This window comes from Anthonomus grandis, chromosome 5 (genome assembly GCF_022605725.1).
Source record: "Anthonomus grandis grandis chromosome 5, icAntGran1.3, whole genome shotgun sequence".
In the NCBI taxonomy this organism is placed as follows: domain Eukaryota; kingdom Metazoa; phylum Arthropoda; class Insecta; order Coleoptera; family Curculionidae; genus Anthonomus; species Anthonomus grandis.
The window spans coordinates 34,211,538-34,225,337 of NC_065550.1; the positions used below are offsets into that span (position 1 = coordinate 34,211,538).

Genomic DNA, 13,800 nt, shown 5'->3' on the forward strand with positions numbered 1-13,800 from the left:
CATGGAGGAAAGAATGCGTGCAAAATGGGGACCATGACCATGAAAGTGGCAAAAGAGAGAAATTTAAATTTTTCTCAAAAACCGGGAATTTTTCAGAAATGATTATTCTCATATAAATAATAAAAATATATATTTTTTTACATGTTTTAGCGTTTGATTTCTCTTTTTACCTTTAATAGCAAAAAAAAAATCAGGTAAGATCTGAAACTGGCAAAAAAGTGAAATTTTCAATTATCTCAAAAACCGTTAATTTCTCATAAAATTTCATTCTTACATAAAGGATAGCAAACCACTGGGTGCACAAACCAGCTTTTGATTCACCTTTTTATCTCCAATAGCAAAGAAGTTATGCCACTTTTAGGAAATGCCTTAAAACATGAAAGTGGTAAAAAAGTCACTTTTAACAAACCAATGGAAATCGAACATAGAATTGAAACAATCAAACATTTCTAAAAGAAAAATCATTTATTTAAATGAAAAGTGTAATTATATAAAAATCACTGAAAAGTTAGATACATAAGCTAGTTTTTGATTCACCTTTCTATCTACAACAATAAAAAAGTTATTCCAGTAAATGGCAAAAAAAATCAAATATCAATATTTCTTAAAAACCGCTGATTTCTCAGAAACGATCATTCTTATATAAAGAATAGAAAATGTTTTTTCGCATATTTCAGTGTTTGATTCATCTTTCTAGTTATAATAGCAAGAAAGTTATCCCAGTTTTTGGAAACCAGTTGAGACGTCAACCTGGCAAAAAAGTGAAATTTTCAATTATCTCAAAAACGCTTAATTTCTCATAAAATTTCATTCTTACATAAAGGATAGCGAATCATCGGGTGCACAAACCAGTCTTTGATTCACCTTTTTATCTCCAATAGCAAAGAAGTTATGCCACTTTTAGGAAATGCCTTAAAACATGAAAGTGGTAAAAAAGTAACTTTTAACAAACCAATGGAAATCGAACATAGAATTAAAAGAAACATTTAAAAAAAAATATATTTATTTAAATGAAAAATGTAATTGTATTAAAAACATTGAAAAGTTAGATACATAAGCTAGTTTTTGATTTAGGTTTCTATCTACAATAGTAAAAAAGTTATCTGAATAAATGGCAAAAAAGTTAAATTTTAATTTTTCCGAAAAACAGTTGATTTCTCTGAAATTACCATTCTTATATAAATAATAAAAAATATGTTTCCACATATTTCAGCGTTTAATTCATGTTTCTATCTATATTAGCAAAAAAGTTATCCCAAGTTTTGGAAGCCAGTTGAGACATGAAACTGGCAAAAATGTGAAATTTTCAATTATCTCAAAAACCGTTAATTTCTCATAAAATTTCATTCTTACATAAAGGATAGCAAATCATTGGGTGCACAAACCAGCCTTTGATTCACCTTTTTATCTACAATAGCAAAGAAGTTATGCCACTTTTAGGAAATGCCTTAAAACATGAAAGTGGTAAAAAAGTCACTTTTAACAAAGCAATGGAAATCGAGCAAAGAATTAAAAAAACATTTCTAAATAAAAAATATTTTATTTAAATGAAAAGTGTATTTGTATAAAAAACATTGAAAAGTTATATCCATAAGCCAGTTTTTGATTCAGGTTTCTAGCCACAACAGTAAAAAAGTTATCTGAATAAAGGGCAAAAAAGTTAAATTTTAATTTTTCTGAAAAACCGTTGATTTCTCAGAAATGACCATTCTTATATAAAGAATAATAAAAAAATTTCTACATATTTCAGCGTTTAATTCATGTTTCTATCTATAATACCAAAAAAGTTATCCCAAGTTTTGGAAGCCAGTTGAGACATGAAACTGGCAAAAAACTGAAATTTTCAATTATCTCAAAAACCATTAAGTTCTCATAAAATTTCATTCTTACATAAAGGATAGCAAATCATTGGTTGCACAAACCAGTCTTTGATTCACCTTTTTATCTCCAATAGCAAAGAAGTTATGCCACTTTTAGGAAATGCCTTAAAACATGAAAGTGGTAAAAAGTCACTTTTAACAAACCAATAGAAATCAAACATAGAATTAAAACAAAAAAACATTTCCAAAAGAAAATTCATTTATTTAAACGAAAAATGTCATGGTATAAAATGCACTGAAAATTTAGATACATTAGCAAGTTTTTGATTAACGTTTCTGATTAACGTTTCTATCTACAATAGTAAAAAAGTTTACTGAATAAATGGCAAAAAAATCATATATAATAATTTTTTAAAAACCGTTGATTTCTCAGAAACGATCATTCTTTTATAAAGAATAGAAAATGTTTTTTCGCATATTTCAGTGTTTGATTCATCTTTCTAGTTATAATAGCAAAAAAGTTATCCCAAGTTTTGGAAGCCAGTTGAGACCTGAACCTGGCAAAAAAGTGACATTTTCAATTATCTCAAAAACCGTTAATTTCTCATAAAATTTCATTCTTACATAAAGGATAGCAAATCACTGGGTGCACAAACCAGCCTTTGATTCACCTTTTTATCTCCAATAGCAAAGAAGTTATGCCACTTTTAGGAAATGCCTTAAAACATGGAAGTGGTAAAAAAGTAACTTTTAACAAACCAATGGAAATCGAACATAGAATTAAAAGAAACATTTCTAAAAAAAAAATATTTATTTAAATGAAAAATGTAATTGTATAAAAAACATTGAAAAGTTATATCCATAAGCCAGTTTTTGATTCATGTTTCTATTTACAACAATAAAAAAGTTATTCCAGTAAATGGAAAAAAAATCAAATATCAATATTTCTTAAAAACCGTTGATTTCTCAGAAATGATCATTCTTATATAAAGGATAGAATATGTTTTTTCACATATTTCAGTGTTTGCTTTATGTTTTTATATATAATAGCAAAAAAGTTATTCCAGTTTTTGGAAACCAGTTTAGTGAAAAAAGTGGCAAAAAAGTGAAATTTTCAATTATCTCAAAAACCCTTAATTTATCGTAAAATTTCATTCTTACATAAAGGATAGAAAATCATTGGTTGCACAAACCAGCCTTTGATTCACCTTTTTATCTTCAATAGCAAAGAAGTTATGCCACTTTTAGAAAATCCCTTAAAACACGAAAGCGGTAAAAAAGTCACAAACCACTACATCAAACATAGCAATAAAACATCCCCAATAATTATTCTCAAAAAAGTTTTTATTTCATTTAAATGACATACGTAAAGTGTAAATGTATAAAAACTCATATATAAAAAAGACGGTCGTTATAAAACAGGGAGGTGTAGGTTTTCATCGAAAACCTGTGGCTCTCAGTTCCATCAGGGCGCTCTGCGTAATAATCCCGTGAGATTTATTAAAACTATTAAACGATTGATACAAATTCGGCTTGGGTGGGGTGATTCTTCTTTTCGGCACCTCCGAGTGCGACTTCATCAACTTACAATCACCTGACGCCTTTAAAATGTTCGTCCGTTCCAAAACGGCGGGTTTCATCAATGGAACTTTCGAATCCGACTTCACGTTCGCTTTATGGATCCAACTCGACGACGGTTTTTGGCTAATCTTGGATTCGGATTGCGACATCACTTGGGGTCTCTCTTTGGACACCACGTGGGACCTTATGTATCTCTCGGCGTTTTTGGTCACTTTTGGATAAACATCTGGCATAATCAGTCTGGGTTTGGCTGCCGAAGGATGACTCTTTTGGTTACTATTACTGGATGACATCAGTTCGTACAGTTTGTTCCTATAGTCGTCCACTGATAGTCTCACGTCGTCATTCAAAGGGATAATGACGTTTGAAGGCATAATGATTTCTTGCTCTAGATCGTGGAATTTTGCCACGTATTCGTGGTTAAGAGCCTCGTCCGCTTTAAGTCTTTTGTAAGGGTTGAAGAGGAGGAGTTGCGTGACTAAATTGACTGCGTCAGCAGGTACTGATGACCCAAGCATGTTTTGCAGCGGGTATTTTGAAACTGACGAGGCGTTTTTTATCATTGATGATCCCACTCCTGAGATGCACACCTGGTTGATGTCTGATGATGAAAAAATTGATTTACAAGAGGGTTGAATCATAACTGAAACTCCTCTTACCTTCTGAGGATGGGGTTGGGATTGTAGCCATAATTTTCTCGACTTGATTCACCGTCGAGGTGCCGGGAAATATTGGTTTTCCTATAAGCATTTCCGCTAAGATGCAACCCAGGCTCCACATATCGATCCCTTTGGTGTATCTAAATTTTGATTGGAAATTAGGAAAAATATAATACAGTAGATTATATTTAAAGACCTTCTATTGGCAATTAAAATTTCAGGAGCTCGGTACCATCTCGTAGCGACGTAATCAGTCAAAGTGGGATCGCTTTCGCTCAATAAGCCTTCCGTTGATCCCTGGGTAAGCGATCTGGCTAAGCCAAAGTCTGCTAATTTACATCTTAAAAAAATAATTAATTACTAATTTGGGAAAAAATCAATACAGATACTGTAGAATAATTATTGAGGTATGAAAGTGAAAATTTTCATGAATTTATTCTTCTCTTATAATTAATTTTTTTCGGGTAAATTCCATGCAAAAGAAAGGAATGGATAGGAAATTTTTACCTTCATAGTTGTAACAGGGATTAAACTAGTATGTGACACTGTGGCGCCCAACAGAAGTTGATGATGGTCAGCAAAAGACGAAACCTTGTACCATTATGTGAGGAGATATTAATAGAAAAAAATTGAATTTTTGGAGGTTTTTTTTAAGACTATAAAGTGAAAAAAAACATTTTCTCAAAATTTTCTATTTTTTTGGAAAACGCTGAATCAGGTGTCTAATAAATTTAATCAAAGAATCTCCATAGAAAATTTCAAATGCCTACAATTTTTGATTTTTGAGTTATAGAGTATCTGAAATTTTTTTTTAATTCATAGGTGTTCATTGAATTTGATTGGGGAATGTCCATACAAAATTTCAAATGCGTAGGTCTATAGATACATATAGATAGTGTTGGATTTTTAAGACATAGACAATGTCTGATTTTTTCTAATTTCTTTTTTTTTCTTCTAAATTTTCTACATTTTTTTGGAAGATGTTGAATTACGAAATACGAATCTCCATGCGAAATTTTAAATACCTGCAATGTTTAATTTTAGAGTTATAGACAATGTCTGAATTAAAAAAAATCCAAAATACTGTTTTGGACAAAATAGGTGTCTAATATATGTATTTTGTTTTCTGATCTATGGATAGTGTTGGTATTCCATTGTTGGATTGGTTGATATCTATGGATACTGATGGATGTGTGAAAAAAAACGTATTTACCAAAAGAATTTTTTTTCCAAAATTTTCTACATTTTTCGGAAAACGCCAAAATATGTATCTAATGAATTTAATTGAGGAATTTCCATATAAAATTTCAAACACTTTCAATAACTGATTCTTGAGTTATGAACATATGAGATATAGAAAAATCTTAGTGACAAAAAAGAAAAATTTTTATTTTCTTAAAAAGAACTGATTTTATTTATTCCAGGTAGTTGAGAATTAACTGGATTCAATTGCCTGGAAGGAAAATGAGGTTTTATGGCTTTCAGGCGCTTTAGGTCCATAATTTTAGGAAAATAAGCAAGAAATGATGATAAACTCAATAGATTTCTAATCAGTTAGACTGTTTAATAGAAAAATCAATTTTTGGAAGTTTTCTTCAACTGCCTGGAAGAAAATAATTATTTTATTTATTCCAGGCAGTTGAGAATTAACTGGATGCAATTGCCTGGAAGACAAGCGTGGTTTTATGGCTTTCAGGCGCTTTAGGTCCATAATTTTAAGAAAATAAGCGAGAAATGATGAAAAACTCAATAGATTTCTAATTAGTTTGACTGTTTAATAAAAAATTCAATTTTTGAAATTTTTCTTCAACAGCCTGGAAGAAAAACGTGGTTTTATGGCTTTCAGGCGCTTTAGGTCCATAATTTTAGGAAAATAAGCGACAAATGATGAAAAATTCTATCCATTTCTAATGAGTTTGACTATTTAATAGAAAATTCAATTTTTGGAATTTTTGTTTAACTGCCTGGAAGAAAATCATTATTTTATTTATTCCAGGCAGTTGAGAATTAACTGGATTCAATTGCCTGGAAGAAAAACGTGGTTTTATGGTTTTCAGGCAGTTTAGGTTCATAATTTTAGGAAAATAAGCAAGAAATGATGAAAAACTCAATAGATTTTTAATCAATTAGACTATTTAATAAAAAATTCAGTTTTTGGAATTTTTGTTAAACTGCCTGGACGAAAATCATTATTTTATTTATTCCAGGCAGTTGAGAATTAACTAGATTCAATTGCCTGGAAGAAAAACGTGGTTTTATGGCTTTCAGGCGCTTTAGGTCCATAATTTTAGGAAAATAGGCGACAAATGATGAAAAACTCAATAGATTTCTAATCAGTTTGACTGTTTAATAGAAAATTCAATTTTTGGAATTTTTCTTCAACTGCCTGGAAGAAAATCATTATTTTATTTATTCCAGGCAGTTGAGAATTAACTGGATTCAATTGCCTGGAAGAAAAACGATGTTTTATGGCTTTCAGGCACTTTAGGTCAATAGTTTTAGGAAAATAAGCGACATATGATAAAAAACTCAATCGATTTTTAATCAGTTAGACTGTTTAATAGAAAATTCAATTTTTGGAATTTTTCTTCAACTGCCTAGAAGAAAATCATTATTTTATTCATTCCAGGCAGTTGAGAATTAATTGGCTTCAATTGCCTGGAAGAAAAACGTGGTTTTATGGCTTTCAGGCGCTTTAGGTCCAGAATTTTAGGAAAATAAGCAAGAAATGATGATAAACTCAATAGATTTCTAATCAGTTAGACTGTTTAATAGAAAAATCAATTTTTGGAAGTTTTCTTCAACTGCCTGGAAGAAAATCATTATTTTATTTATTCGAGGCAGTTGAGAATTAACTGGATTCAATTGCCTGGAAGAAAAACGTGGTTTTATGGCTTTCAGGCACTTTAGGTCCCTAATTTTAGGAAAATAAGCGAGAAATGATGAAAAACTCAATCGATTTCTAATCAGTTAGACTGTTTAATAGAAAATTCAATTTTTGGAATTTTTCTTCAACTGCCTGGAAGAAAATCATTATTTTATTTATTCCAGGAAGTTGAGAATTAACTGGGTTGAATTTCCTGGAAGACAAACGTGGTTTTATGGCTTTCAGGCACTTTAGGTCCATAATTTTAGGAAAATAAGCAAGAAATGATGAAAAACTCAATAGATTTTTAATCAGTTTGACTGTTTAATAGAAAATTCAATTTTTGGAATTTTTCTTCAACTGCCTGGAAGAAAATCATTATTTTATTTATTCCAGGCAGTTGAGAATTAATTGAATTCAATTGCCTGGAAGAAAAACGTTGTTTTATGGCTTTTAGGCGCTTTAGGTCCATAATATTAGGAAAATAAGCGAGAAATTATGAAAAACTCAATAGATTTTTAATCAGTTAGACTGTTTAATAGAAAATTCAATTTTTGGAATTTTTGTTTAACTGCCTGGAAATAAATCATTATTTTATTTATTCCAGGCAGTTGAAAATTAACTGGCTTCAATTGCCTGGAAGAAAAACGTTGTTTTATGGCTTTCAGGCGCTTTAGGTCTATAATATTAGGAAAATAAGCGAGAAATTATGAAAAACTCAATAGATTTTTAATCAGTTAGACTGTTTAATAGAAAATTCAACTTTTGGAATTTTTGTTTAACTGTCTGGAAATAAATCATTATTTTATTTACTCCAGGCAGTTGAGAATTAACTGGATACAATTGCCTGGAAGAAAAACGTGGTTTTATGGCTTTCAGGCACTTTAGGTCCATAATTTTAGGAAAATAAGCAAGAAATGATGAAAAACTCAATCGATTTCTAATCAGTTTGACTGTTTAATAGAAAATTCAATTTTTGGAATTTTTCTTCAACTGCCTGGAAGGAAATCATTATTTTATTTATTCTAGGCAGTTGAGAATTAATTGAATTCAATTGCCTGGAAGAAAAACGTGGTTTTATGGCTTTCAGGCACTTTAGGTCCATAATTTTAGGAAAATAAGTAAGAAATGATGAAAAACTTAATAAATTTTTAATCAGTTAGACTGTTTAATAGAAAATTCAATTTTAGGAATTTTTCTTCAACTGCCCGGAAGAAAATCATTATTTTATTTATTCCAGGCAGTTGAGAATTAACTGGATTCAATTGCCTGGAAGAAAAACGTGGTTTTATGGCTTTCAGGCGCTTTAGGTCCATAATTTTAGGAAAATAGGCGACAAATTATGAAAAACTCAATAGATTTCTAATCAGTTTGACTGTTTAATAGAAAATTCAATTTTTGGAATTTTTCTTCAACTGCCTGGAAGAAAATCATTATTTTATTTATTCCAGGCAGTTGAGAATTAACTGGATTCAATTGCCTGGAAGAAAAAGGCAATTTCATGGATTCCACAAAACCTTCTTAATAATTAAGAATAATCTATTCACCTGGTACTGATTTCCAGCAAATTTCTTGAAAAAAATTGTGATTTTTTAACTAGTGAGCCAGAGTCAAAAACTCAAGAATTAACTAAAAAATCAATTTAGACCTGTCGACATGATACTCATTTTCAGTTATTTTTTTTCAAGGAGTTCAATACTAAAATCTAACTAAATAGATTTTTGAGTTTCTAAAAAACTTATAGAAAATTAAACCGCTTAATAGACAATTCAATTTTTGGAATTTTTCTTCAACTGCCTGAAAGAAAATTATTATTTTATTTATTCCAGGCAGTTGAGCATTGACTGGATTCAACTGCCTGGAAAAAAATCCTGATTTTGTGTACTCCAGACAATTCAGGTCCACAGTTGTAATAGGTTCAACTGTTTAATAGCAATTTCAATTTTTTTTCATTTTCCTGGAAGAAAATCGTTATTTTATTTATTCCAGGCAGTTAAGAACCAACTGGAATTAATTGCCTGGAAGAAAAACGTGATTTTATGCATTCCAGACAGTTTAGGTCACTAATTAGTAAAATTACTGCAAATTTGAAAAAAATTCTTCAAGTTGTGGGCAATCGAGACAGAGAGGCTCACCTGTCAGAAATTTCAAAAAAATATGAATTACCAAATTCCAAATTCAAATTTCAATTACCTGGGATTACCAAAAATATTCTGGATTTTTGGAAACTATAAAGTCGTAAATTGTGTTTTTTTTATTCTATAGGTAATTGAGAAGGAGCTTTTCAATTGCCTGGAATTACAAATAGAATCAAATCATTGATCAAAAAATTCAGGCAGTTGAAACGACATCTAAAAATTATCTTAACTACCTGGAAATACAAGTAAAATACAATCCTAAATTAAGAATTCCAGGCAGTTGAATCCGTGTCCCGAAATTACCTTAACTATCTCAAATCTTGAAAAAATCATAGAATTCCGTTCAATTCAGATACAGTCGTTTGAGTGGCCCAGCTGCCTGGAATTATAAATAACTTGAAATCAACTGCCTGGAAGAAATATCCAAATTTTTGCCTTCTTGCAGTCCCTTACAGTTGAAAAAATTACAATAAATGCAAAATAAATGACTGGTAGAAATATCAAATTTTTTTTTTAGTTAAATTGAAACGAGTTTTACTTTGAAACTTCTTCAACTGCCTAGAAGTGAAACCAAAGTAACACAATTTTTCGAGGCAGAAAACTTAATGGAAAATAAATTCATCAGACTGCTTGGAAAAAGGCAACGAAACGAAGACATTTTTTTCAGGCAGTTTAGTGAAACTGAACAATTCATTAACTTAGGCCTCGCTTCTAAGTGATTGTTTTTATTTTCTGCTCAACTGCCTGGAAGAACTACCTTAACTTTCTTCTTCCAGGTACGTTTTTTAGCTGCCTGGAAGTACAACAAAATTGAGGCAATTTTTCCAGGCAGCTAGTAAAAAAATCGTGTAATTTTTGCTCAGGCAGTTGCAGTTTGAAAAGTCATAAAAATATAATTCCATGATTTTTTCCAGATTTGAGATAGTTAAGGTAATTCCGGTATACGGATTCAGCTGCCTGAAATTCTTGATGCATCCATTTATTTTATGTGTAATTCCAGGCCATTGCGCCAGTAGTACTAATCCTTCTCAAATGACTCTAAAAAATAAGAATTCCAAAAGAAAAAAAAATGCCTTCTCAAATGAATTAAAAAAAAAGAGATAAACGACCTTATAGTCCTATAATTACAGGATATATTTGAGAATTCCGCGCATTTATGGTAATTTGCGGACTTGTATGTAACTGCCTGGAATTCTTAATGCAGGATTGTATTTTATTTGTAATTCTAGACAGTTGTCAAAGTGCTGGAATTTCTGGATTTTTTTAGAAGCCCAGGCAGTTGAAATAATTTTTGGATGTGGTATCAACTGCCTGGAATTTTTTATCTGTGATCTTATTTTGTTTGTAATTCCAAGCAATTGATTAGCTCTGTCTCAATTGCCTAGAGTTAAATAAAAAAAGACGACTCTATAGTTCCCAAAAATGCAAAATATTTTTGGTAATTCCAGGCATTTAAGGTAAATATAACATGTAGACTCAACTCACTGTAATTGAACAATTCATTAATTTACGCCTCGCTTCTAAGTGACTTTTTTAAAAATTTTCTACTCAACTGCCTGGAAGAAGTACCTTAATTTTCTTCTTCCCGGTGCATTTTTTAACTGCCTGGAAGTACAACAAAATTGTATTTTATTTGTAATTCCAGGCAGTTTTCAAATTGCTTACTCTCCTGGAATGCAAAATATTTTTGGTAATTCCAGGCATTTGAATTAAGTATAACATGTAATTTCAACTGACTGTAATTGGTCATTCATTTTTTTTGTAATTCCTGACAGTTGAGCATCTCTGTCTCGAAGATTTTTTTTGAAATTCCAGTCATTTGCAGTAAGTAATTCCTCGACTCAACTACCTGAAATTCTGGGTTCATTATTTAATTTTATTATTAATTCCAGTCAGTTAAGACAGTCTAATAACTCTTTCTCTGGGAATTTATTAGTTTTTTTTTAATTCCCAGCAATTAGGGTGAATCCAAGTTATAACCTTGTTGCCTGAAAGTAACACGATTTCTTTTCCAGCCACTTGAATGAAAATCATATCAATAGTAAAAAAGTTATCCTAGTTTTTGAAAGTCACATGAATCCATTTTTCTCAAAAACTATTGATTTCTCGTAAAATTTCATTCTTATATACAATATAGAGAATCATTGGATACACAAACACATTTTTGATCCACCTGTCTATCTCTAATAGCAAAAAAATTATCTTAGTAAGTGACAAAAAAGACAAATTTTGATTTTTCTCAAAAACTATTCATTTTCCAAGAAATTTTATTCTTAGGTAAAGTATAGAAAATCGTTGGGCGCACACACCGATCTTTGAATGACCTCTCTATCTAGAATAGCGCCAAAGTTATCCTAATTTTCATAAACCTCATAAGTCATGAAACTAACATAAAAAAGTCTAATGTGCAAAATCCCATACTCACCTACATAAACTGTCCAAAAGAACATTACTAGGCTTCAGGTCCCTATGGATAACATTTCCTGAGTGTATGTACTTTACGGCCTTAAGTAGCTGATACATTATATACTTTTTATGTATTTCTTTTAAGATGTTTCCACGTTTGATGACGTTATGCAGGTCAGTTTCCATATATTCGAAACCCAAATAAATATCCCTGTTATTGGCAGCCCTGGTAAAACAAAACCTTAATATTCCTTACATAAGGAGGGAAGACCTTATTACCTATGAACACTATGCAATTTAACAATATTTGGATGCGATTTAAAGGATTGCAAGAACATGATTTCCCTAAAGGTCCTCTGGGCGTCCGTTTGGTTCCTAAATGCGTCGAAAATCTTCTTAATCGCTACGGTTTCTTTGGTTTTCCTATCGATCGCTTTCCATACGATCCCGTAAGCACCTTTGCCCAGTCTTTTCTGGATGTCGAATCGTTTGCTGATGTGGTCGTCGATTTCGGACATTTTGTTTTTGGTTTGAGACATTTTGTATACTTGTTGTAAAAGGATTATGTTATTCGAGAGTAAATGTCGTCATGATTAAACTTGGAATGGACAGGTCCAGATGTTTAACCTGGAAATATTTGACGGTTTTTAGGGTAGGATCAGAGAAATTCGTTTTGCTTTTTAATGTAACGTAAGGTATTAAGGAATTCAGTAGAAGGTATAGTTGAAAATCAATCATCAAAATATGTTGTATGTAGGTGCAGAAAAAAAGAGATTCTTGGGATGTCATGAAAGTTTCATAAAATGCCCATAACTTAAAAACTAGTCAAAATTCAAATTTGAAAATTTATACACATAGTCCTTTAATAATTTGACTAACTACTAAATAAATGCTAATACCAATTTTAAAGTAATAATTTTTTTCTTAATTTTTCAAAAACGTCTGTACTTCATTGTTATCTTTTTGTCCAATAATTGATAGCTTATAAAATATAAAGAAAAAATTAAAATTTTGTTCATGATTTACAAGCTACCAAACCTCTGCTTTAAGTATGATGGTTGCCTACCTTTACAAGCCATACATAGCAATATTGAACAGTGTGGAACAGTGGAGTCAATATAACATTTTAATAGTCAAACTTCGCTTTTTGTATCTTTTCATAAATTTTGCTTTTTCTGCTTCTTTTTTTCTTTACTTCTTTATTATCACTTAGGAAATAGTTTCTTTTATTTATAACATCTTTTGTCCTGTACATGTACAGGATTTTGAGGAAAACGAGGATTTTGGGACATAAATTAAAATACCACAATAACGTAAAGACCAGTCAAAGTCTACATTTGATAGTTTAAACACTGAGTAATTTGACTAAAAACCTATTTTACTCTCATTAAAAAATTGTACCAGGTATTAAGAGAGAGAGAAAAAGAGTAAGTAGCTTGTGAGGATAGGAGTGCACAAAATGATGAATTTTGTATTAATAAATGTAACTTACCGCACTAAGGACTTTAGCAATTATTACAACAAAAAAAAACGTAAAATTCTTACCTTAAACACAAAAAAACCCGAATAGAACGAGCCGGTTATCGTCGTCACCAGGTACAGTCTGTATCGATAACCGCGTCAGTCTCTCATGGAAATCAAAGAATGTTTTGTCATTATTTCTACATGATGGGCAAAAAATAAATAGTTCTGTTTATTTTCCTATTCTGCATGCAACTATATAGTAGGGTCGTCATGGTGACAATCAAACGCGCGCCATATCGGGGTTAAACCGACCCTCCTCCTTATGATAATTATTTGATGTTATATCGAAACCGCATCATCCTTTAAAAAGGGACGATATTGCGAACCATGGGCGTAGCACAGGAGTTTTCCTTAGAAGATACAGATTTATTGTTTGCAATATGCTCCTTTTTTAATGGCTAATGCGGTTTCGAAATAATATTAAAAAAATTAAGGAGGATCGGTTTTACCCTACTATATAGAACCCATTTATATTGTCCGATTGCTCAACTAAATGGAGTTTACCCCATGTGTCGCGCCTATGTTTGTTTTTAAATAATTAAACCGAAACGTTATGACGTATATAACTCATAGTTTGCTTTTTTAAACTTTTTAAGTCAAGGGCGTCCTGGAATTGATTGTTTAATTATTGATGGCGCCCCACTTTTTGATGTATCGTTATATGGATGGATAGTCGGAATACTGGATACATTGTGTAGCTGTAATATGAAAATTTTAAGTGATTTATTGGAGGTTTTTTTTTAAGGTAAAAGGTCACGCTATGGTGTTTTTTTTATCGTTGGATTTCAAGGTTTGATAAATAAAGG

The 13,800-nt window shown here is 31.0% G+C and overlaps 1 protein-coding gene across 1 annotated transcript; it reads right to left on the reverse strand.

Annotated features, from left to right (window-relative positions):
• Positions 1-3,143: 3,143 nt before the first annotated feature.
• LOC126736239 (mitogen-activated protein kinase 15) lies at positions 3,144-12,097 on the reverse strand. Its single transcript, XM_050440503.1, has 5 exons — positions 11,750-12,097; positions 11,490-11,696; positions 4,257-4,400; positions 4,061-4,200; positions 3,144-4,002 (listed from the first exon to the last, which is right to left on the reverse strand). Exons 1-5 carry the CDS (start codon positions 12,007-12,009, stop codon positions 3,257-3,259), a joined length of 1,497 nt encoding a protein of 498 aa, XP_050296460.1. The 5' UTR covers positions 12,010-12,097; the 3' UTR covers positions 3,144-3,256.
• Between the last annotated feature and the right edge of the window lie 1,703 nt (positions 12,098-13,800).

Coding starts and splice junctions, on each gene's coding strand:
- LOC126736239 (XM_050440503.1), bottom strand. CDS start 12,009: ATGTCTCAAACCAAAAACAAAATGTCCGAAATCGACGACCACATCAGC. Junction 11,697..11,749: donor AAATTGCATAGTGTTCATAG/GTAATAAGGTCT, acceptor TTGTTTTACCAG/GGCTGCCAATAACAGGGATA. Junction 4,003..4,060: donor CCCAACCCCATCCTCAGAAG/GTAAGAGGAGTT, acceptor TTTCATCATCAG/ACATCAACCAGGTGTGCATC.